The 25,825-nt window shown below is 35.8% G+C and overlaps 1 protein-coding gene across 1 annotated transcript; it reads left to right on the plus strand.

Annotated features, from left to right (window-relative positions):
- Positions 1–13,615: 13,615 nt before the first annotated feature.
- LOC145580191 (uncharacterized) lies at positions 13,616–25,307 on the plus strand. The gene is made up of 9 exons (XM_081637586.1): positions 13,616–13,802; positions 13,947–14,159; positions 14,464–14,552; positions 14,637–14,775; positions 17,845–17,919; positions 20,538–20,659; positions 20,739–20,814; positions 21,099–21,158; positions 24,643–25,307. The coding sequence occupies exons 2-9, from the start codon at positions 14,022–14,024 to the stop codon at positions 24,769–24,771; spliced, it is 828 nt and encodes a 275-aa protein (XP_081493712.1). The 5' UTR covers positions 13,616–13,802; positions 13,947–14,021; the 3' UTR covers positions 24,772–25,307.
- The last annotated feature ends 518 nt before the right edge of the window (positions 25,308–25,825 follow it).

Here is a 25,825-nt window from a genome sequence, read left to right on the forward strand (position 1 = left end):
AATATCGTTGTTGGGTTTCCATGAGTCCGAGTCACCGCGAAAACCCGAGCCCAAGAACAAACTCACAATTAATATAACAAAATGCATAAATAACAAGAATAGAGAAAAGACTAAATTACCCTTGTAGAGTGCTTCGCTCACCTGGACGGAGCTCTTACTTGAGAAAATTCGAGCCTCACAAATGGCAAGGACCTCCAACGAAAGTCCACCCACAACTCGACCCGACCGGTCTAATACTTGGAGGTTAGCCAAGTTCGACCAAAAAGACTACCCGAGTAATTATTGAGCTTATAGGTTTTCTCTCAAGTGGAGATGCCTAACTAAGCTCTTACTCAAGTGAGTCTTCCCATATCTCAAGTTGGGTATTTATAGGGAAACTCAAGTGAGAATCCACTCTCCCATCAATGTGGGAGTGTTGGTAAAATCAATTTTCTCCTTTTATTTTTAAATCAAAAACAAAAGAAAATAGCCAACAACTAATTAATCAACAAGTGGCACATTTAGAGGAAGGGTTAGGTAAGGACCACAAGGGAAAGGGGGGACCACTTGATCCCCAAGGCTTGAGGAAAACCGGCCATATGCACCCATTTGCACTAATCAGCGCGCGCCAGCTGGCGCTGCTAGCCTTGGGTGCCAAGGCTGCCCAGCTGGCTGCTTGGCCCCTTGGCTGGGCACGCCAGCTACGCACTGGCCTACAACATGTGCGCCAGCACGCCACACATTGCTGCAGGCTGTTGTGCGCTGTTGCCTTGCTGCCCCGCACTTCCCCGCAAGCATAGTTAGCACATTGGCGCGCCATAGCTGTTGTTGCTATGTGCGTGCCTTGCTAGCGCGCCAAAGCAGCTGCGGCTATGAGCGTGCCATGCTAGCCTCGGTGCGCTAGCACGCACCAGCCAGCCTTGGCTCGGCTTGGTACGCATACTAGCCACCTTGGCTATACCAAATTCCCCTAGGCTTCGGTTAGCTTGGGGCATTTCGATGCTAGGGGTATTTCGGTAAATTGTTGATTAATTAGTGATTTTACCGTCTCGTCTTTAATTAATTCGACTCGACTTGCGACGCTCGGTCTCGACGCTCCTAGCTCGATTTCCGACGTCTAAATTTTAATTACTCGAACGACTCATTAATTCCTTCCGAATTAATTCGTCGTGTCGGATCGTTAGTTGCTTGGGTGTGACCTAAAGGGTTCAGTCAAGATTAAGCTGTAATATTAATTATGCATTAATATTACTGATCGGAAGCAGCCACCACCTAGGCATTCCGATCACTTGAACTTACTGAATAAATAGCTTTTCAATAACTCCGAACCCTTTATCGGAATAATACACTTGTTCGAAGGACACTATTCCTATCAAGATGATCTATCTCATTTGGGTTAGTTTTGGGACTCGTGAACCAACTTTCTTCTGGAGGCTTTGATTGTGCCTCCATTTCAAGATGTTCCATTATATTGTGCTTGATGCCATTGCTCATCTAAGGAGAGATTTGATAAGTCTTGTGATTTCCCCAAGAAATGATCCCAATCAAGCATTCCACTTTTTTCGCTTTGGAGACAAGGTGGAGGTGGGACGACGGTATACTTAGAGACGTATAAGTCTTGGAACTCGTCGTCCCATAACCCACACACTTCATTAGTTGCCCCTATGAGTGTTGTGGTTAGAGGCTTCCTTATGGGAGTGATATAATCCAAAGGATTAAATGTATTACTTCTCATATGATCCTCATCAATGTGAAATATTCCCAATGGGGAAATATTATTATTGGGTTTAGGCGTGGGAATTTTCCCATCGTCTACTAAGTCTTGAATTTTGTTTTTAGGACAAAGCAACGTTCAGTATCATGTCCAACACCTCTATGATAAGCACAATAGGCATTGCCAACCCATTGAGAATTTCTTTTTTCTGGAGAAGGAATTGGCGTTGGCCCTGTTGGTGCGAGCAATCCTTTTTCATTTAGTTTTTCTAGAAACTCTTTACAGCTCACAGGAAATTGCGTAAATTTTCTTTCTCTTGACCACCTTTTCCGTGGGTCATTGTATTGCATTGTGCTATTATATTGCGTGGAAGTCGCAAATACATCAATAGAGGATGAAGTGTTATCAATCCCCTTTTTGTATTTATTCTTAGGTTGATGATGATGAGGCTTATTTGCCTTTTCCTTAGCAAGATCATCTTCAATCCTAGTAGCCACATAATAGACCTTTTGAAAAGTGTCTAAACCAAGGTAGCGTAGATATTTGTTGTATTTGTCATGACAATTGTTAATGAATTTTTTCACCAACTCGAGTTCTGGTGGCCTTTGGGCAAGATGGGCTGCCTTTTCTCGCCATCTACCATAGAAAGCAAGGAAACCTTCGTCGTCACCTTGCTTGAGCATTTCAAGTCCACGCAAAGTTAATTTGAAATCTATGTTACTCTCATATTGGGTGATGAAAGCTGAGACTGCATCTTCCCATGAGGTTTTGAACTTAGCATCTAGCCCATAATACCACTCTCTCGCGGTTGGGTCTAGAGATAAAGGGAATGTCAAAGCATAAATCTTAGGATCAACTCCGTTTAAAGCCATGATGCCAGTAAAACTCATTAAATGATTTTTTGGATTATTAGTCACCTTAAATATTCGCAAGTCCGTAGCTACGAACTTTTCTGGTAAAGTGAAACTTGTAGGAGGAGCAAACTTTTCAGCGTCGAAGTACTTATTCCCCATTGTGGAACGAAGAACAAGCTTCTCTAATAACTTCTCTTTTAGGATAGTTCTGATGTGTGGTAATCTAGGTCGTTGAAAGCTAAAGCACCACCAATCAAACAATTAAGAAATTCAAACTTATTCCTAGTATAGGACAAGTTCGAGTCAAACCATGAGGAATGAGGGGGAGAATTCTATAGCCTATTGTCAAGCTACTTCGAAGAATGGGAGGTAAATTGAGGTGTAACTAAGGTTTGAATCAACTAAACAATCAAAAAAATTAATATGATAAACACTAGGGATTAAGGTTCCACATGCAAGCTCAATGATCATACCAATCAAAGAAGAACTCAATTGATTCAAATGTTGTAAACGACAAACAATAATTACAATTAATAGAATTCAAGAGGCTATCTCCAATAATTCAAGCTAGGGTTCACTATGAATGACTAACAAGGAAAATCACAATCAAATTCAACCAATTAAAGCAATTCTCAAATCAAGGGTTCATGTCATTGAAATTTGCTATGCAATCGAGATTAATCATCTAGGTTGATCACTCCTAATCAAATTAATCACATGCACAACTATGTCAACCAATTTAATTGCAACAATTCAATCAACCAAGAATCATCAACTAGCAAAGATCATCAATCAAGCATGCATCCCCTTCTCCCTAGCAACTAATCTACTCACAAAACATAATGAAATTGAAAAACAAAGAAAATTGAATCACAAATATCATCAATTTCAAGCTTAATAAAAAAGAAGATCAAATCAAACGCTCAAACCAAAGATCAACAATCAAATCAAACATTCAAGAAATAAAGGAAGGATCAAGCAACAAGTAATTCAAGGGAAGAAATTCTCACTAATTTTCATTAATTAATGAATAAATCCAAGCTTAATGAAGTAATTTGAAGTACAAATCAAGTAATCTAGTGTTTCTCTCTCTACTAAATCTGGAAAATGTCTCAAGTACAAGTAAAAACGTCATCCCCCTAAAAAAGGAAAAGTCAAGGGGTATAAATAGTAAAACGAACATAAGGGGACGGAAGGCGACGGTGCGAGCGCACAACAGCCCCGTGCACGCGCACACAAGGGTCTGCGCGCACGCACAAGGGGGCCTGCGCGCGCACCCCTGCTGCATTCTTGCGGCGCGCACGGCTCCTCTTGCTAGCTCGTGGCCCCTTGCGTGAAGTCTCGCTCCTAGCGCTCTCGTGCATCCCTATCAAGGACACTCTCGTGATGATGCTCGCAAGGAGGGCAGCCCTTGATCTTCACATAATTGCGTGATCAACACCTAAAATCAATGAGAGCGCAACTGTGAGAGCGCGGCAACTTAAACTTTGAAACTTCACCTACAAAATTACAAGTAAAATAAGGGAGAAAACAAAATGAAATGAAACTAAACTAAAATCACAAATTAAGAACTAAAATCATGAAAAACTCATAAAAGTAATCGAAAAACCAAAATGAGTTATTAAGACGGAAAATCAAAGAAAGCTAGGAAAATTAATTGAAAATAAAGCAAGAAAATATAGAAAAAGGAACTAAAAACTATTCTATTGAGTGCCATAAATGATTCTTATCAAGTTCATCCATTTTTTTTTGCAAAGCCAAAGTTCGGCATTTTTCTTTTCGGCTTTTTCAAGTTTCTTAATTCTTCTCTCTTCGGCCTCTTGAGCCTTTTCCACTCTTAAGCGAACAATCTCTTCTTGGAGTTGCTCTATGGTTGACATCGTTGTTGGACTAGAGTGAGTTGTCGAAGGAAGATGATTTGAAAGGGGTGAATTGTTTGATGGTAAACGTAGAATGCGAGCCCCCGGGAGTCTTCGTTCCCAAGCTTGGAAACCGGCCCTAAAGGAAGTAAAAAGAATTATGAAAATCGATACGCTTGTTTTAAAACAAAAAGGAGAAAAAGAAAGACGCAAGATACATTCAAACGGATAGCATCACCTTTAGACATTTCATTAATAATGATATCGTTTGTATGAGCCAATCGTTTTTTGGAAAATCGAAATGACTTCGTAGCAGAAGGCGCGCACAAGGAGCTAGGTTGGGGCCCGGATGGTGCGTGCAGCCCTGGCTTTTGCGCTGGGTGTGGTCACGCAACTTAATAAGTTGTGCGCGCCACATGTTCGTGTGATTTTTTTCAAACAATTTTTTTATCTTTTGTTTGTGTCTTTTTTTATGACTTTTGATGATTTTTTTTATGATACCCTTCGAATGTGACTCAAAATTACGAAGGGACAACTACGTAATTGGGAACCTAAACCTAAACCAAAACTAAAAAAAGGCTATCCTAAAACACGTCGTAAATATTCATGTAATCATGTAAGCATACCGTAAGCCAAGATCCACATAATTCCTTTCTAATGGTCAAAAGTTTGGGTGTCCAAAGGTACCATATCTTAAGAAATGATGCACAAATCAATCACTCAACGTGTTGACTCATGACATAGCCCTCCCAACATTTTGTTGGCGATATGGGTGGGATGATTGTTATTGATTTCGGGATAGAAGCCTAGTGTTGGCACCCCCTAGTCAATGAGCCAATCCCCATGGGTTATATTGTGCTATAATATGATTATGCATGATGCAATGTTGCTTGTTTGGCTTTTACTTTTGAGAAAAAGGAAGATATTATGCGTTCAAGTCTCGCTCTCTAACTAGAGATTATCCAAGTTAATTCCCGTTACAACCCATAGGCAACCTAGTGTTGGAAACCTTGGACCATAACTAAAAACTAATCTTGTAGCCTTTAAGTCCCCAGTGGAGTCGCCACTGTAAGGAGGGTGTGTCCATCGTAGGGGATCCTTCTCCTTTATACCCATGGCCCTTTAAAAGCCTAGGACTTTACACTTGTTAGGGTGTATTAGGATTTGAATTCCTGACTGTTTAGGGACCTTGAATTAGAATTGATCCTATCATTATGTTTTTTTGTAAGAAACTAGTAAGGAGTCGCCAATGAGTTTTAGGAAAACTCATAAACCTCGTTCATGCCTCTCTCCCAAGTAGAGTTCAAGGGATATTTCGCATGAACATGAGTTTACCCATGCCAAAATTGGTCTACTTGTTCCAAAAATGAGTTCGGGTGCAAGGGTATTAAAACAATGTTCCCTTTAGGGGGGAATCGCTATTCTAGCCTTAGTGCAGCCTCTTCTAGCTCTTCCTTTTTCACAATTTCATCACCAAACAATATATGCAACATGATACCTAAAACTAAGTTAGTTGATTTTATTTACAAGCATTAATCACGTAGGAAATACATTGCAAAAGTCGTTATTCTTTGTTTAATTAATATTCGTGGAAAGAACAATAAATAAACAAGATTCGCCTTGGCTTAGGTGATCAATCAACAATTAATTATTCAATTCCTACTCTTTGATTAACGAAAGAATACTATGTGGAATTAATTAATTAAAAGTTTATTTTAATTAAATGATCAAACAACACCTATTAATTAATTAAAAGGTGATTTAAATAAGAAAAGAAAAGGTGATTGATCTAAGTGCTCGGGAATTTACCACTTTTCCTTACTAGATCTTCGTTTAGAACACTTATGGACTCTTTCTTGTTCGGGAACCTCCACCGTTGTAACAAGTAATAAAGGGGTGAGTGTTTAGGACAAGAGGGTTGATAGTACACAAGTTCACGACGTTTCTGCCAAAATTTCCAGTTAAATTCTGTCTGTTTAGACCTCGTATTAAGCCCCTATTTATAGGGAATGGGTGCTTTTAGGGTTTCGAGTGTTCTGCCTCATCATGTGTCGCGCGCATCTTAATGGGTTGCGCGCGCCTGTTCAACGCAAGTGATCTAGGTGCGTTGCTATGGGCAGCGTAATTGAACGTCTTGCATGCGGTATTATGGTAAGATTCTATTTTATATTTTTATGAAATTCTGAATCTATCGCGAGCACATCACTAGAGGCTGCGCTGGGCGTCACGCGCAACCTTATGAGTTACGCGCGCCAGACCAGCGGAACTCATTGAGATGCGCGCTGATTTTTCTGCGGCGGCTTTAATTTTTAACCTAGGCGCCTCTAAGTCCGTCAAAATTAGATTTAGACTTCGGGTTTAAGCCTAATTACTGATCGAGCTTAGTTGATTTGGACTTTAATTCATTTTGTTTTGGGTTGGGCTAGTTATTTCGTATTCTTGTGGCTTAATCAGTTGTCCATAAGCATTCTTCACATTGATCCAACACAAAGATAGTTTATTTATCGTCATAGCACTTCCGGTCGGGATAGGAGGCCAAAAGTAGATGTCTACATACTATACTAGTTGTGGCCTTGTGGGAGCGCAGGTAACCCCCCCCCCCCCCCAATTTTGCGAAATTTATCCCGAAAAAATTTAATCACTATGTTTACCTTGTGTGTAAGTAAATGTGTCATGATTGTAGTTCGCTGAATTGGTAAATGTAATTCTTTTTTATGCTTGTTTACATAAATGTATGTGTATTGCTACAGTGTAGCTGGTTGGTTTGATAGGTAAAATTCTGAGATTGCAAGAGTACGCATTTTAAAAAGATAAAAAAAAAAGTTGGAGAAATAAATTTAGAAACAAAATATATGCAACATAGTCTAAAACCAATTTAGTATCTTACTTTTTCAACCTTCACGGTTTTTTTGGTCCGATATTTGCAGGTCATACACTTTGAGTGTGAGGGGGGGAGGACAAGGGTAAGGGTAAGGGATCTTGAGTGCAACTAGGCGTATAGATGCTATTTGTTTGGGATGCATATAGGAGGACTAACTGGTAAATTCACTTAATTTTTGTGATTTTTATTGCTACAGTGACATTTTTAATGTACTATTATACTTACAGTGGTATTTTTGATGTATTATTATACATGTACTTTATACTGCTAGAGTATAAGTTGTTTTAATAGTATTATTTATTAGCCATTATAGGTAATGGTGGTATAATATTTGTACCACTAGGAAAAAGAAATCACCACTCTTTTGTCTTATAGCTGCTATTTACTTGTCATGTAAATAGCAGCTATGCGCCAATACTTAACCAGGGATCTCTACCCTCAAAGTTGTTAGAGTAGTCTTCATAATAGATTTATTTAATGTTGGGAAATTAGTCCCACATTGGTAGAATAGAAGTTGGTTATATAGTTTAGTCTATGTAGCTTGAGATTGGGAAGGAAGTCCCACATTGATAGAATAGAAGAAGTTAGCTTATACAATTCTATTTAACTTGTTGTACTGATGGGAAGAAAATCCCACATTGGTTGACTAGAGGAAATTAGCGTACTCTATTCTATATAACTTGATGTATAGAAGAAACTCCCACATTGGTTAAATTGAAAAAGTTTAGCTTGGAGCAAGTGTATAAGTTTAATATATATTTGGAGCATATAACAAGTTTTAACGTGAGTCGCAGACTTTGACCTCGGGCCCAATCGGGCTAAGTTAGCCCGGTCGGGCGCGAGTGCAAACCTATTTTCTAAAGGGTTGATGGCCCAATCGGGCGAGTGTTAGCGGTTAATTCCCAACGATAATTAACTATGATAATCGTGACTATTCTTTAAAAGTCAGATTATTATATTAATTATATTTTGGAAAATAGTGACTCTTGGATTAAAAAGTTGAACATTATATATATTTATGGGCTCCAATTATAACTCACTTTAAATTCTTCTTCCTTATTTATTCTTATTATTATTAAAGTATTCTTAGTGAGTTTCAATTACACTACTATAATTAATCTCGTTTTTTTAGGAAAATCTTGGAAGCACATTAACCGGTAACCCATAGCAATCATATTGAGGGTTAAAATTGCTTCAAGGACAGTGTAAACACGTCCCTAATTATTCATCCCCCATAGTTATTTTCTAACAAAAGTGTCTCTAGTGGAGATAGAACCCCCAATCTCAAGGTTAGAAAGTACAATGCTTACCAATAGACCAAGCTTAGCTAGGTAATTCAATATCTTACTAATGGTGCTTTTATATAGCACATGGTTGTTGTGGTAGGAGGTAAAAATAAAATGTATATAAGTATTAATCTTTACAAGTTTGTTGGTGCATGTAGTGATTGTCTTATTTGCTATAAAATTCTAATAAAAAATTCATCTATATTGTATAGCGTACCATATCACTTTAAATTCACATTATATCAGAACAAGTTGCATATATAGTAGTTGTGCGTGGGTGATATTAGCCTGTAGTTTGTATGGAATTTTTAGCAACCTCTTTTGTGTAGAAGATTCTTAATGGTAGTTGCTTGAATTGAGATGGGCATAAGTAATATAGTATAGTCGCTATAGGCATGCTATCTCTTTTTTTTTTTCCCAATCAAACTGGATTTTCCAAAAAAAATTCAAGGTTTAAGTAGTGTAGGCTTATCGTAGAAAGACAAACACTAAGTAAATTATGCAAGATACAATGAAACAAACAAGTAAACTAATAGTCATGTGCAAAACACAGCCAAACACTACTACAAAAATGCTTAAAGAGACCCGAAATAAGAGATGATTAATCACATAACGGGTCTCTTTGTTTCAAGAGACCCAACATTACAAAAAACCGATCTCTGGTAATTTTCTGAAAAAAAAATTAAATTAAACAAAGACCTTTTATTAGAGATAACGGGTCTCTCTTAATTTTTTTGTTTTTAAAATAAAAAGGAGAGACCCGTATTTTTACATAACCGGTCTCTTTTTTATTTATAAAAAATAAAATAAAGTTTTGTTTTGGAGAGACCTGTAGTGATGCTTAACCGGTCTCCCTTGTTTCCAAAAATAAAATATAACTAAACCCTAAAATCTCACCCCTTCTTCAATCCGTCTCCTCTGCCTCTCTCTCCTCCTCTATTACCCTCAAACTCCTCATTCCTTAACCATTTCATAAATTCTTCCAATTCTCATTTCAATTCATCTTTTCTTCATACTTTTAACCTAAATTTTCGACGTTTATCATTTTTTTCAACCTCGATACTATAGAAATTCCTTACGTCTTTCAATTCGTCTCCATGGGTAAACCATTAGAGCTTCAGAAGTAGTTTTAATGGCATTCAAAGCTTCTCTTCTCAATTTTCTGAGTTGTCTTAGAGAAAGAATAGACCATCAAGGAAGTTGATCTGCCATCTAGCGACTTTACGGACGACTAACTTCCAATTTCGATGATATACCATTGTTAACCACTTAGAACAGGTTATTTTTCAATTATTTTTTTGTTTCATTTTATTATCTCATTGTTTTTTCATACCCTTTAGTTTTTATTTATTATTTATTTTAGATGTCACTAAAAATAAGTAAAAATCATAAAGTTATGAATTAATTAAGGGAGGTTTGGAAGGAGAGAAACGAAGAGGAAAGTAATTAGAGAATTGTTTGATTCTCAATTTGCATTTTTGTTTTTCAAATTCTGTGTAAAATTTCATGTTCATTTGACTTTCGTTTTAGATTTTTTTTTTTTTTTTTTTTTTTTTTTTTTTTTTTTGTGGTGGTGTTTTTTATCTATTTGTGAAATTTTGTGTTGAATTATAGATCAGCATTTTTGTGTTTTTTTTTTTGTTATTAGATTTGTAAATTTGGTTATTAGTGTTTATTATAATGTTGTGTTTGTGGATCTATTAAATTTTGTTATTTTTTTTATGAGTTATAGGGTGTCAGTTCTTAAAAATTTATTAATTAAATAGTTTGTTGTAATTTGAATAATTATTATTTGGTTTTGCTAGAAGTTTTTGGTTTAATTCTGTGAGAAGATGGTTCATAGTTCATTGGTTGTAATTTGAGAGTTTTTTTTACTAACTCTTTTACATTGTGTTACAGTTGGTGTTGCTTAAGTTATTCATGTCCCAAGTGAACGGCAAGAACATTACAAAGCTTGTTGCTGCTGATGGGGGAAAGTTGGATCTGCTGCTGCTGCAAGTGTTAGTTCTGAAGGCACCGAAAGAGGAGATATTCGAAAAAATAGTATATTAAGGATTTAGTATTAGTTGAAAGAGATTTTGTAAAACGAATTTAATCAAAGTGCTGAGCAATGTTATTTTCCTTTAATTTTGAAGCCAATTTGCAATTATCCATCAATCTATCAACGGCTCAATGCGTATAATATGAAAAAAGACATTAAATAAGCTGTATTTATTTTTAAAAAATTTAAATGAAACAAAAGAGACTGGTCTCAGCTTTCTGAAAAAAGAAACTGCCTATCTTATCTTAAACAGGTGGTCTCAGTTTTCTGAAAAAAGAGACTGTCTATCTAAGATAAGCGGTCTCGGTTTTCCGAAAAAGAGACTATCTATCTTAGATAGGCGGAGTTTTTCCATTCTAGAAACCGCCTCTAACAAAGCAGTCTCTTTACCAAAGAGACCGCTTAGCTAGAGACCGCCTTTAAGGCAGTCTCTTTGGCCTTTTTGGACGGGTCTCTTTGGCCTTTTTTGTAGTAGTGAAAGCTATCTTCTTAAAAAATCTATCACAAAGAAATACTACTAAGCTAGGAATTGATGCACCTCTAAGAAAACCGACCATATTTTTGTCTTAAGATAGAACTCCTTATTGTGAGACCCTTACTAGCTTGCATGCTCGATTTTTTTTTTGTGCATAATAAGTCATATTTGTAGTGGTCTTGTTATTGGTGCTTTTAAAAAAGATTCTTTATTGTGCTTTAGGATATGATGTAGATCTCTCTTTCACATGGCCAACCGTTTTTTTGTGTAGTTGCATAGATGCCATCTTAAGAGAATTAGATGATCCTACAATTAATTTCATAATTTTTGTTGCCTCCTTAAAAGTAAGAACCTAGATCTAAACACTTTACCTTGAGGGATCTTTACCGGTATTCTAAGCTAATACACTTGAAGTGGGTTTAACCGTGTGGGTAGACTATCAATAGGGGGGATTGCGCTTGTGATTCTTGGGTCCGTTTGTACTTACAAGCACGATTCAAAGGTATAATCTTTAGAGCAGATTATATGTTTTGATTAATCTTTGAATCATACATGGATCTGGGCATAGGGTTGTTTCTGCACTCCTAATTTGATTAGAGTAAACCCAACAATGGTATTAGAGCCTCTTGTATTGAATTCAACTGACTAATTTTAATTAAGGCTTGAATCAAAATTGGAATCAAACCTGAAAATTTAACAGTTAGATTGGTTAAAAGTCGGGCCTAATTAGATTAGGGTTTTAGAAATCGTTAGATGTTTTTTTCAAATTAATGCACTGATCGAAAAACAACCCTGAATCGGAGGTGCAATGTTGGGTGGTGGAAACGACGATCTAAATTGATTAATACCTACTATGTAATTAGATGAGACTGTCCAAAGGTCAAATTTTGCCCAAAAATAGATTTTTCAAGGGGTTTTTCATTTATGAAGAAATTTTTTAAAATTTCGAACATTATTTAATAATTGCTTGTAAAGTATTTGATGTGAATGATTTACACAATTAAGAAGCCAAAAACAGTGGATTCATACCCTACCTTGGCCAATTACAATGAAAATTTTCCCGAACTTCGCAAAACCCCTAATTTCTAGTTCAACAAAGAAACCAAATATTATTGTACTAATTAAACCCTAGAACCAGAATTCAAAATTGAACATCAATTTAGAAGCATTAGATACCTATAAACTAAAACACCAATTACCTTCATTTCTTTAAATGACTAAAGTTTGAAATTTTGTATTTTTAGGTTGAGACCTTGCAAAGAAGGATGAAGTTTGTTATTAATGTACGAGGGTATGCTTAAGTTTTCAAGGGAAAAATAAGTGGGTCTCACTCGCCGAATTTTGTTGCTGAAAAACTAAAATGACTAGTGTGACTAGAACTTTTAAATTTGAAGTAATTTTTTTTTTTAAAAAAAACTTTTAAGCGAATATTTGTTAACCAACTAATCTATTAGACAGGTGGTACATTAGGTTGTTTGTTTGTTTTTTTTTTCAAACATAAATTTATTTACACGTATGTTTATACTATGTATCTATGCACGAGACATTTTAAAGGGAGGAATGTTATGTACCTATTGGTACATAACTGGGGTATGATGGTAACTTAGTACAACAAAAAGGGGATGAGACCACATATTATCACTTTAATTTTCAGGTTTTAATTGTACCACTAGTCATTTTAATACCATTACAACTACTATTATACCATTGAACTCCAATGGCATAATTTTACAATCTAGTGGTACATAAATTAGCTTCAAAAGTATACCATTGTAACAATCTTTAATATTACTGTAATAACAATGATACATTTCACATCTCATTGGTACTAATGTTAATTTTTAAAAAATTTACGAATTATCATGTTATATACCAATAAATACATAACAATCCTCCATTTATACTTCCTAAAATTTCATATGCACCTAAATTTTCAATCGTACTTCTTCCTTCGATTGGCCCAGGTGCTTTCTAAAACTCAAAGGCAAGGAGTGTCATATCGCCACATGTCACTTTCTTTTTCTTATTTAGCCACATCATCGATCAAATTGCCACATAAACGATTACATATACATGTTAAATATGTGTACAATAAATTATATGATAAATTAATCAATTGTATTATAGTATTGATTGTAAAATAATCAATTAAATCAGTTGTTACAAAAAAATAATTAAATTAATTTTCATCACCCAAATTAAGTTTTGTAACCGATTGAGTTTATTTTGAGCAAAATTAGACTGATGAATAATTACAATAATTACAATGTTTTTACATTGCTTTGACCCACTTAATTTGTAACCGGTATGTACTTAATGTGATTTATTTATTGAAAGTTTTCCTACCAAAGTTTAAATATTTTTCAGTTGCGAAAAAGTATCAAACCAACGTAAAAAAAAATTAAGTGATATCCACTATCTTTCATACCAAAAAAAAAAAAAAAAAGAGAAACAAACCCGAGACATCACCTGGGTCACTAAGTAGTTTTAGATATTTAGTGAGTCCAATCTTTGATTTTCTGATTTTTATACATCATTCTTGTTCAAAAAAAAAAAAAAAAAAAAAATTCTACATCATTTCCCTCAACTCGTAGATTCGCACTTAATAAATCTCACAAGTTCGAAATATTCCCCTAAAAAAATTAAAAAAAACCCCAGTTGATTCATTAGGCAGTAAAATTTCTTCTTCAACAATATTCAGATCTGCTTCAAGGTAAACTACCCTCTTCTTGTTTTAGTCTGATTTTCAATTGTTCAATACAAATGAATTAATGGGCATTATTCAATTGCATTTTAATGACAGTTATTTTGAAAATGTGTTATTGACTTTATTGTTTTGCTCTTATAATTTTTCCAGGAAGCTCAGTTTAATGGCAGAAATCTAAAGTGGTATTATTTTTGGTCGATTTGAGGGAGTTTCATCATTTGGTAAATGGCAGTTTCAAAGCAGACTGTTATGGCTATCAAGTCTTACCAAAATCAGGCTGAAAATCTGGTCAAGAATCATCTGTTGTCTGATCCTATAATTCCTTACACTTCAATCATTGCAGGCATTTTAGCTTGCAAAGTGGTATGTTCAGATTTTACTTCTCCCTTCCGTTTTCAGGGTATGATATGCTCGGCTTTAGATTAAGATATGAATATATATACTGAAATGGTATTAGTCTAGGAATGTATGACAAAATAACAGGTTGATCCGGATTATTAATATTAAGTAAATGATTAATGCTTTTACTTGCTTATTTCATATTCAAGTTTGTTGGGTAGGTTGTAATCTTGCAATGCAGCAGAATTTGAAGTAATTTTTTGAAATTTCTATTTATGCTGAATGTTTGAATTTGATCATGGTGTGTGTTGATACTTTGTGTTTGTAGATCTATAATCTTACCCAGTTGTTTAGTGCCCTGTACTTCAAGAGTTATGCTGGTCTTAACAAAGTACAAAGGATCGAATGGAACAATCGGTTGGTCCCCAACTCCTCACTGAACCCTTTGTTTTCTGATTTTTTTTTTGCAACCTGTCTTATTTTGGATTGAATAATTTGCAGTGGTATCTCGACGGTTCATGCCCTTTTTATTGCAGCAATGTCGTTATATTTTGTTTACTGGTCAGACCTATATGCTGACTACCAGACCAATGGTTATGTTACTTTCCGTAGCTCAACACTCTCAACTTTTACCCTAGGAGTAAGTGTTTATGTTTTACCCATGGTTTTCTTATTATGTTCTTTCTAAATTTCTACACAACACAAACATCACTTGTTAGTTGCCCTGAATGTAAGTTTTTGCTTAGGTTGTTATTGGAAGAATTTCTATTGGTATTTTAAATGTAAAGCTGTTGTCATTTGTTCTGTGCTGCAAACACTATACTCCTTTATTTTGGTCCTAGAATTTATTTGCCAGAAAAGAAGCCTCAGAGATCATATGATGATATACAATTAGTGCTGATAAGATATTCATTTTGACATGGTCCAGGGATTGAGAAAACTGTGTGTTGTCGGTGCTGACATTTGAATTTTGATGTTTGAAGAGATAGGGTCTTATTTTTGGACATTTAGCGACTTGGTGTAGTATCAACTTATGTCTAGGTCGTTGGGCTGAGGAGCTTTGGAGGTTGCTCACTGTTTTCATCCAACCTTTCTTTATATGCCATGCAGATTGTAGAATTGTACCGAGTACAATAATTCAATTGCTTGTTTACCTTCTGATTATGGCTGCTCAACTATTTGTGTATCTAGTGGGAATGGAGAAAAATGCAGAAGCTGAAATTTGTCTATCCTGAGATTTGTTTATGCCAATGTTTTCCAAACTCTATATTATTCTCTCCACTGTCCTTGTATTCTTTATATTTTGGTTTCCCATTTTACATGTCCAATCTGAATTTTTAAAGACTTGTTAGTGCTTGATACTTGATGGGAAAGATTATGTCTGTATAAAACCTTAACTACTTCTCCTTCAATCCCTAAATAATAGTCCATATGTAGAGCTATCAGTTTCTAACCCGAATCGTTAAACTCGACTGTTTTGAACTAATTTGTTAAAAACCCGTTTTTTGAAAACCAAAAACTGACCCGACCCAGTTTTCCCAACCCGAAACGAAATGAAGCAAATTTATGCCAACCGTTACTGACCCGACCCGTTATCAAACCCAACCGTAATAACCCGAAACTGAAAACAACCCGAATCGATTATGTATGAACTTGATAGTAACCAACCCTTTTTAAATCAAAAATCGTTTAAACCCAGCAAAAATCTGATAAACCTAAAAAGCTCCAGCGCGTAACTCGTTGTGATCGAACCGTTTATAGCTTGTTACATGCGGTGGACCAATTGTTTTCAACCCGTAACCAGTAGCCCATTGAGATCGTACCGTTTACGACCCGTAACCTTTTATGATCGAGCCATTTACATTCCGTAACCCATCTGAGCCATTTCAACCCACTACTCAAATAAGCCCAACTTATTTAATACTTAACTTGATTATAACCTAACCCGTTCCTACCCATTATCTGATTAACCCAACTTGTTAATGATTTGACTCGATTTCAACCCGATTTGATTTGAATTGAAACCCACTTTAAATTGGGTAAACCCGTTTTCAAACTGACCCCACTCAATCCAAATCGATTATGACCCAAACCAATAATAACCCAACCCAATTTTACCCGATTTATATAGAATGGAAACCTGTTTTCAAATCGATCTAGTTTAACCTAAACTGATTATGACCTGAACCGATTACAACTCGACCTGATTGGGACTTGAACGGTTTTGAACCGAAACCTGCTTTAAACTGGCTAAACCCGTTTTCAAACACACCCGGTTTAACCCAAACTGATTACAGCTTTTTTAACTGATTACAACCTGACCCGATTAGGACCCGATCCTAATAGAAACCTCAATAAAAAAAAGCCAAACCGAACTGACCGATAATTTTTAAAATTGACTCAAACTAACTCGCTAATTGTTTCAACCTGTTATAAACCGACCTGTTATAACCCTAAATTGATAAACCCAACCCAAAACCGAACCGTTTACCCGAATTAATCATTTGTTGAAGATATTTTATTCATTCGCGGAGTCTTTATTTTGGGTTTAATAACCTTGAAATGAAAGTTATGGACTTTTGTTTTTATGGAACCTTTTCTTTTGAATTGTCATTAGCCATACTAATCATTTCAAGAAGTGCCAAAAAAATAAAAATAAGAATGACATTTGCATACAACAAGCATGTGATTTTCATTTTTTTTCCTTTGTCAAGCCCAAGTTTATTTATATATTAATTTGTATAATCTCCTTTAATTTTTGGCTACCCCTGTGAATGTTTCAAAATTTGGGAGTTCAAGTTTCATCACCAATGTGGAGCTTTGTATGGGCCCTCTGTTTTCAATTACTTCTTCCTTATCTGAGTTTTGCACGATCATCTGAATTTAAGAGCTGGGTTGGTGGTTTGTTTGCGTTATTTTTTGTTTTGGGGGTTCAATGTTGTTTCCTTATGCATCTAGACTTCTAGAGTTCTTTCTTGGTGTGGGATTTGGTTTGATGGGATGGAAAGGATTTACTTACATGTTGCCTTTATTATGTACAACTTCCAAATCAACACTTTATTGGGCTGATAATAATCAAAGTTGTAACAGCCAAACCATGGGGGTTACCCTTATGTCTTTGAAGTTAGAGTGCTTACCAGTTTGTATGCTACTCAAAAATGTTAAGGATGCTAAAAAATTGTAACAGAGTTTTGAATTACAACTTAAAATCAAAGGGCATAGTGTGTTAGGCTGAATGGATCATGGCATGGCATGCAATCTATCTAACTCACCCAACCATGGGGTGCTCTTAAACTTCTCAATTTCTGACCTGTTAGCCATCCTATCCGTGGCAGGTACTGTTGGTGTTTGCTTTTAAAGTCTTGTTTACCATCTTGTTGTTTGTAGTTGAAGTTACTTTATTTTCTTTGTTCCATGCTTCCTCTGATATATCTGTTCCGTTTTTTTCCAGACAATTCCTCATGACAGTTCATGTTAGCTGACCCTAGTTTATTTTGGGATTATGGCTTTGTTGTTGCTGTTGCTGTCTTAAAATTAAGAAGTTGAAAAAGAATGCAGTCTAGAATCTGTATTAATATGGGTTATAATAATTCGTATGCTATAGGATTCTTAGCTTGTTGTCAGGATGATTATGGAAATTAGTTTAATTTACTCATCTTCTAGTAATATATAATGTAATTTGTGGTAACTCAGATATGAAATTTGACAGGTATCTGTGGGGTACTTTATTGCAGACCTTGCAATGATCATGTGGCTCTATCCTTATTTGGGTGGAATAGAGTATGTAAGTCTCTCTCTCTCTCGTATCCATGCATTTTTTGTTAATTTCCAACTGTCAAGATTACTAATTACAAGGCTATAAGCCTATAACAATTAACAAATCCCCGTAACCTGGAAATATGTTTTGTAGCCTAGTATATTTTCATAGCCACTTTTTACCTCTTCATGAAAAGTTGGTTTTTTTTTTTTTTTCCTATCATGGACTGGTCATGGCATTAATTAAGAGTGATGATTAATGGTCACTTTGTTAAAAACTTATAGTTAATTATGATAAAATAACTAACACAGACAACTTGTTTTCTAACCATTTACTCAATATATCAATTTGCTTTTGAAACTCCTCATATTACACATTGTCCTCCCTCTAACCAATGTATAAAAAGCTCAGGGCATGCTTAAGCGAGAGGGGTTCTGCTGCGCCTAGGTGTGCCTCTTTAAAGTGAGGCGCCTATATGAACGATTAAAAAAAAAATTGGCTGAACTTCAGATGGGCCTCATGTGCACCTCGAGTGCTCTTTTGATGCACCTCATGCACCTAACCACAAACGCCTCCTCAGACCAAGTTACGCGCTTACCCCTAGTGCCTTGCGCATCAGCACAATAACTTTTGCATGCAATATTAGGAAGGTGAGTAAAAAAAGAAGAAAGCGGGTTTAGTCGATTTGAGGTGAATTGAAAAAACAAGATAGTGGAGGTTGTTTGAAAAAAGTGAATAAAAAATGGTTTGTTTTTGTTCAATTTGAGCTGAAAATAAAAAATAAAAACGAAAGTGGAGAAATGATACTTTTATTTAGAGAATTTTGTTGGTGATTTAATTTTTTATTCAGGGATTGAGAGAGTTTATAAAACTTTAGATCCTTGAATACACATTATTTATTTGCATTATGCTTTCAGTACGCTTAGAAATCTCAGATGTCTCTACCAACTTGAGGTGATTGTCATGAGATTGCTTTCCACTGTAGTATCTACCTGCTAGCTTAAATTTTAAATGATAGTATTGCAGAATTCCGTTGCTTATCACATCCTTTTTGACTACACAGCTATGGAAACTGGTTATTTGAGCCTAAGCCTTGGTTGGAGTTAGAATCCATAATCTTAGGAGGTTGGCTTTCAAGCATGTGCCAATTCTTTGACTGCTTACATCTATTTGCTTGCCTTTAAGAGCTTTGGTTTCTCCTGGGATGATGTTGCCAATATTATTCCAATCTAAGGTTGCCTGGATTGTGGATTCGTCTACATGGGACAGATATCTTACTGGTGTTTGCTATTTTTCAATATAGGCTTAATTATGTAATTTGCTAATGGAAAACCAGTGTATCACTTCCTAATCTGTTCATAGTGGTAAAGGAGAAAAAATCATGGTAAAGTCTCATATGAGAGGCTGGGAGTACTATCTTCTTAAGCTTATTAAAAATATTAAAACATTGTTGCAAATGAGTATTCACACTAAAATCTATGGCCTACTATATGCTTGCTCAGTGGAGTTACACCCTAAAATTCGAGTTTGAGATACAGTCTACTAGATTTGGCCAAAAAAGAGAACTTTCTTGCTCATTTTCCACTCAGTCAAAACATAATTTCTTTAGGATTCAAAGTGGCTTATACGACCTTGTACACTTGGTTTACTATATCAATAAGCTTAGAAGATAGAATTATTTATTTGCAACTTCTAATGTTAAGAGATGACCTTTTATTGATGCTGATCGTAATTCCTGCTTGTTTTAAAGAGCTGTAATTAAATTTATTCTTTCCTCCAATTGAAGGTATTTCATTGTTTACGTCTAAAGGCCAAAATTGATTTGATGACAAATTCCTCTATTCCTTTTGTGCCGTGGAAATATGGTCAGTGATACAGAATTAAGGGCTAGAATAGTTTTATGCTTTGTTAAGTTAACTTTAACTTTCGAGATTAAATCACTACAACTTTTTTGGATCTTTGTGCCTCATGTTATGATCCGTTGTTTTAGAATTTGTAGTAAATAAGGTTCACTTTGTTGAGTTAGGCAGTCCTCTTCCTTGACTTTTTGGCTTGCTTGCTTCTCTATAAGCATGTAGAAACGCACATGGTCTATGTATATGTACAAGAACTAGATTCTTGCTGACTGAATTCAATCAAGAGTTTTTGTTTTTCTGTCTATCCCTCTCTTAACTTTTCTATGTCCTCTCCCTCTGTCTCTCTGTCATATCAGTACCACTTTTCTATGTCCTTTTCTACGGGGAGCGAGAGACTATCTCCACGGAATCTCCCTGCCTGTTATTTGCTTGAGCTCACTGCTTGTTTTCATAGTTTCCAAATCTTTCAGCCCTATGCTCTCCTTTTCTTTGCGGGAGTATTTTTATTGATATATAGTTTCTTTATAGCAAAACAGTGGTAAATTAAATTCAGATAAGAGATAAAAAGAAAGATAAAGTAAAGGTAAAGTGGAAGGCTCATTGATCTATCATGTATTGGGTACTAAATCCTCTAGGTTTTATGACTATAGGGTAAAGTCTAAACAACTTTGATAATCCAAGTCAGTGTAGATAATGGCAAGGGTACCACATTGAACCTCCTACACCCCACAATATTACTTGGTTCATTTTATTGCCATTCTTCTCTCACATGCTGACCACTTTGCCCAGGTTATACATCATTCTCTCTCAGGAATTGCTGTTGCTTATGCTATGTTTTCTGGGGAAGGGCAACTTTACACCTTCATGGTCCTTATTTCTGAGGTGACAACACCTGAAATTAATATGCGATGGTAAGCTCTTTACAAAGCTGTTTTTTTTTTTTTGGTTAATGCTGCTCAGTGCTCACTGTTTTTTTGTTTTACTATGAAGGTTTCTTGATACAGTTGGATTGAAAAGATCTCATGCATATCTGATTAATGGAATTGTGATTTTTTTTGCATGGTTGGTGAGTACATGGCTCTTTGAGGGATATTATCTTTTCGTCTTTCATTTCTTGCTTCTGGCTTTCTAATTTAAAGCATTGAGACGATGAACAAATGCTTGAAACTAAAGCTGTATACATTTGTGTTAGAGTGAGAATGTACAAGTTGTTTTGAGTGAAGTAATTTAAATGCATGTTCTAACCACAGAAATTGTCTGGCTATAAATCAAAGTTAGAAGTGTGGCTAATACTTAGAATGTGTTGCTTTTTATTTTGTAACCTGACATGTAGTGTGATGTGCAATGCAGGTTGCAAGAATTCTGCTTTTTGTTTACATGTTCTATCATGTTTACCTTCACTATGAACAGGTAACTGCCTTAGATTCTTCCTGCTGTATATGTGGTGACGTCCTTGTATAATTAATGTTTGTGACCCGTCCTCTGTACTGCAGGAAAGTCTTGTAGAGTACTTTTATTCATTAGCATGCGTATTGTGCATGTAGTTGCTTTGTTGAAATTTCTAAATCGCTATTATATGTAAAAATCTAAAATTCTGAAAGTGGTTTACATTTGAGTATAGCTTTTGGAATAGTATCCAGTGATAACGGTGTGCGAGGATCAAACCTGAGAAATGTAGGTTTAAAGAAAACATCGCATATTAAGTTTCTAATCCTCATTTGGAATTTCTTAGGTAGGACTTTACCTGAAATTCTAGATGTTTCTGCTAAAACACTCGAATGGCCTGACTTATCATGTTTGGAGTTTGTGCATACAAAGCTGCAGATTTTGGACTTCACTCAACACTAATTAGAGGGGGTTTTAATATAAAGATTGTTTAGAATGTAATCAGTTTCAATGCCTTGAAGTGAAACAAAACTAGTGCAATTACTTTTGCAAGGGAAAACTGAGTACAACTGCCATTGTATAAGCTTATTGACTAATTGCACCCACTAAAAATTAATATTTATGTTGCACATGACTCCTACACCAAGAATGTATTTGTATTCCGAGACTGACCAAACTGTTTGGGATTTAGACAAAACAGTGAAGATAAAGCATAACCAAGGAAAACTGTATGCAAAGATTTACAACTATGTTATGACCACTAGATAATTACACTAACATTCTAATTACGGCTATTTCACCAAATGCCACTGAGTAATTTAAAAATTCACCAAATGGCATCGGACTTTTCAGAATTCACCAAATGCCACCCAGTTTTTAAAAAATTCACCGAGTGCCATTAATGACCAACGGCCGTTAACTCCGTTAGTCATTAGGGGTTAATCATGACACATGTCATGATATAATTGGTCAATTTATCTTAATTCATAAAAATTAAAAAAAAACAAAAAATTAAAAAAATAAAAAAAAAAAAAACAAAACCCCTAAATTTTCCCAGCCACCCTCACCACCACCAAACCCTAGCCCCACCCTTATCTCGCCGGAAAACGGCCGGCCACCACCTTATCATACACCACCCTACATATTAACCTCCACCACACCAGCCAACACCACGCAAACCACCTACCACAATCCCCTGCTCCCACCAGCACTACACCACCATAGCCCAAACCAGCCATTAATAAGCCCACACTGCTGCTTCACCCCATCAACAACACCAACAGCAGCGACAACAACCATCAACAACAGCAGTTGCAACCACCAGCTCCACCTACAACCTTCACGCAACCACCACCAGCCACAACAACAATAACGATAACAGCAACATCAACAACAACTTCCATCAGCCAACGCCAACAACACAAACTCCCACGCACTCCACCCCTGCTTTCCTTGCAACCACCCCGCAGCAACCAAACCAAACAACACCTCCCAACTCCAATCTCTCATCTTCTCACGCATCCACCAACACCAACAGCCACCTAGCAGCCAACAATTGCAACCCACATTCATAACCCCTAACAAAATTCGAGCCACCCTAACCCCTATCCCATGAAAACCGACCACCCCAACCCCCTCTCCCATGAAAAACCGACCACCCTAATCCCCAAATCGACCACCCTAACCCCTTCCCCTACAATATCCGACCATCCCTCCTCGTCCCTTGCAAAATTCGACCACCCCCTCTCCCATGAATTAATTTGTGTAAAGTTTGTTTTTTTTTTTTTTGTTGAAATTGGATTAAAACCCAAGTAAATGGCTAATTTTGGGTGTTACGGGTTTCAACAAAAGGGGATAGGATGGGTTACGGTTTTCAAGCGGAATGGGGGATGCGATTTCAGGTGGTGGTCGAGGTGGAGAAAGAGTCGGGACAGGGAGGGGTTGGGGGCCAGTTTAGGGTCGCCGGCGATTGGGATTTGGCGGTGGGTAGCGTTGCGCGCAGGGGAAGGGGATTGGGATTGGGATTTAACTACCACCTTGTGTGGGTGGTTTTGGGGGTCGGCGGTGGGTCAGGTGGGGCGCTTAAGTGTCGGCCGGACGATTTTTGATGGTTAAGGTGGTTGCTGGCCGTTTTCCGGCGAGATAAGGGTGGGGCTAGGGTTTGGTGGTGGTGAGGGTGGCTGGGAAAATTTTGGGGTTTTGTTTTTTTTTTTTTTATTTTTTTAATTTTTTGTTTTTTTTTAATTTTTATGAATTAAGATAAATTGACCAATTATATCATGACATGTGTCATGATTAACCCCTAATGACTAACGGAGTTAACGGCCGTTGGTCATTAATGGCACTCGGTGAATTTTTTAAAAACTGGGTGGCATTTGGTGAATTCTGAAAAGTCCGATGGCATTTGGTGAATTTTTAAATTACTCAGTGGCATTTGGTGAAATAGCCGTTCTAATTAACTCCTTGTATCTTCTGTGCACTAAAACATGCTTAGCCAATTCTGTTACGGAGTTGTCCTTTACGTAAACTTAAATAACATCAAGCCCATAAATTGTCATCAAAAGTCATCCATTCAAGAACCAAATGCCCGTCATTGAATGTTTTGATCAAAATTCATTTCTGATTTCGGCATTTGAAACAAGGATGATAGCATCTTGAAGCATAATATCATTATATCAGTCAAAATATATCAAGATTTACTATAAATCTATAGATGGGTCATGTAAAAACTTAATCTTGATAATTAGTTGTGGATTGGCTTGATGCAATCATTAGGATGGAACTGGTCTGTCTTTATCCCATATTGTTTTGGTTATTTCTTCTCCCTTGGGTATGCTTACCTTAATGGAGGGTTTACTATATAAGACACAAAAGTGAAATATCAAACCTGGAAATTCGGGAAGCATCTTACTTCTAGTAAGTATTGGTACCTGTCTTGAATGTGGAATTAGATCATAAGATTATAATACAAACAAGTACTGGGTACAAAGTTGAGATTGTGTTAGCAACTTAGCATAATAAATTAATGTTTGGATTCATCATATCTGCATAATACTATTACAATATTTTGTCAACACTACTGCTTTCTTATATAATAGTTTTTTTTCTTCTTAATATTACTCATAAGAAAAGGGACAAAAAAGACCATAGTAACGCTGCCTATGTTTTGTCTGTTTCACTAACTACCCCTGGTTGTATTTTATTTTGTTCATATGCAAATCGTACATTTACGAGTCCTATTTTGTTTATGCGGCAAGAAATATATATGACATCTAGGTTAAAGGTAATGTGTAGTTGCATCCATATTAAAAAGGTAAAGCTATTTCATTACTTCGTGATACAAACCAAAATTGGATGTGTACATTTGCTAAACGGCTTCTATCTAGTTTCTTTAGTTGAATTTTTCATCAATCAAATGCCAACATTCAATCTGTTTTCTTGATGATATAGCCACCAACATAACTATAGGTGCTGAACTTCTGTTTTTTCTATCAAATTATAATTGTAGGTAATGCAAATGCATGTATTTGGCTTCTTTTTGGTGTTTGTTGTGCCATCTGTGCTTGCTGCAATGAACTTGATGTGGTTCGGGAAGATACTCAGAGGATTGAAGAAGACGTTAGCAAAGAGACAATGACAGACTCCGTAATGGAATTGCATGCTATTTTCTTAGAAACTTGTTTCTTCGGTGTAAAAATGGTGGGATGGAATTGTGGAGAAGGCAAAGGGAACTTTAATTAACTTGGCTTACGATAGGATTTGTTGTAAATAGCTGAACCTTCACACTTGGGTACTATGTATTTGCGGCAAACAATGAAATTATTGTTCAAATTACACCAGAGTTACTGTGTTTATCTAGCTACAGTATCACACACTCTTCAGTCTGCCCAGACTTTCAGGTTTTCTGAGATTTTCTCAATTGTGACGATCTTGGCCACAACCATCTCCACCGTTGCCAAATCAATTTCAATTCGAATTGAAGACGAAGTTGTTATGTTTCGGAAACAAATCAATTTCAATTTCAAACCAATCGTTCAAGTTGGTGTATGGCAATTTGAGAATTTAGATAACAAATCAAATTTCCGGGCTGTCATTGTGTTTGTTTGCATAAGCAAGCAAAACTTTTTGATCTGTTTGGATATCAGTATTTCACATATTCAAATTACAAGTCTACTACTTATTTTATTCATTGGTCTTTTGTTAAATACTACTCTCTCTTTTTTTCAATCATATCATATCATATAACTAATATATAAAGCTAAATTTTTAGCCAGACACGAGATAGCAACACTTGACATTCTAACTTTTCGCCAAGTGTCGCGCCACGTTGGATAGATTTAACTAGAATTCATAAGATTAAAAAAAAAAGTTTAGAATTCTATTTAGATAGAATTTTAGGATAAAATTGTTAGTTTAGAGTTTTAATTTCGATAAAATACCAATTTTATAGATGTACAAATTGAATTATAATTTTATTCAAAAAAATTATTAGATTATAATTCTAAAAAATTATCATATAATTTTTTTTTTTATATCATAATATTTTTTGGAGCGAAGGAAGTAGTTCAAAGCGTAAAACGTACATTTATAATATATGCTAATTAGTTAAAATAATATAATTCACAATCTAATAGTATTTATAACTATGTAGACCTGTCAATTAGGGTCGGGTCATGAGTCATTTCGGATTG

Source organism: Chenopodium album, chromosome 14 (assembly GCF_948465745.1).
Source record: "Chenopodium album chromosome 14, dcCheAlbu1.1, whole genome shotgun sequence".
Taxonomy (NCBI): Eukaryota; Viridiplantae; Streptophyta; class Magnoliopsida; order Caryophyllales; family Amaranthaceae; genus Chenopodium; species Chenopodium album.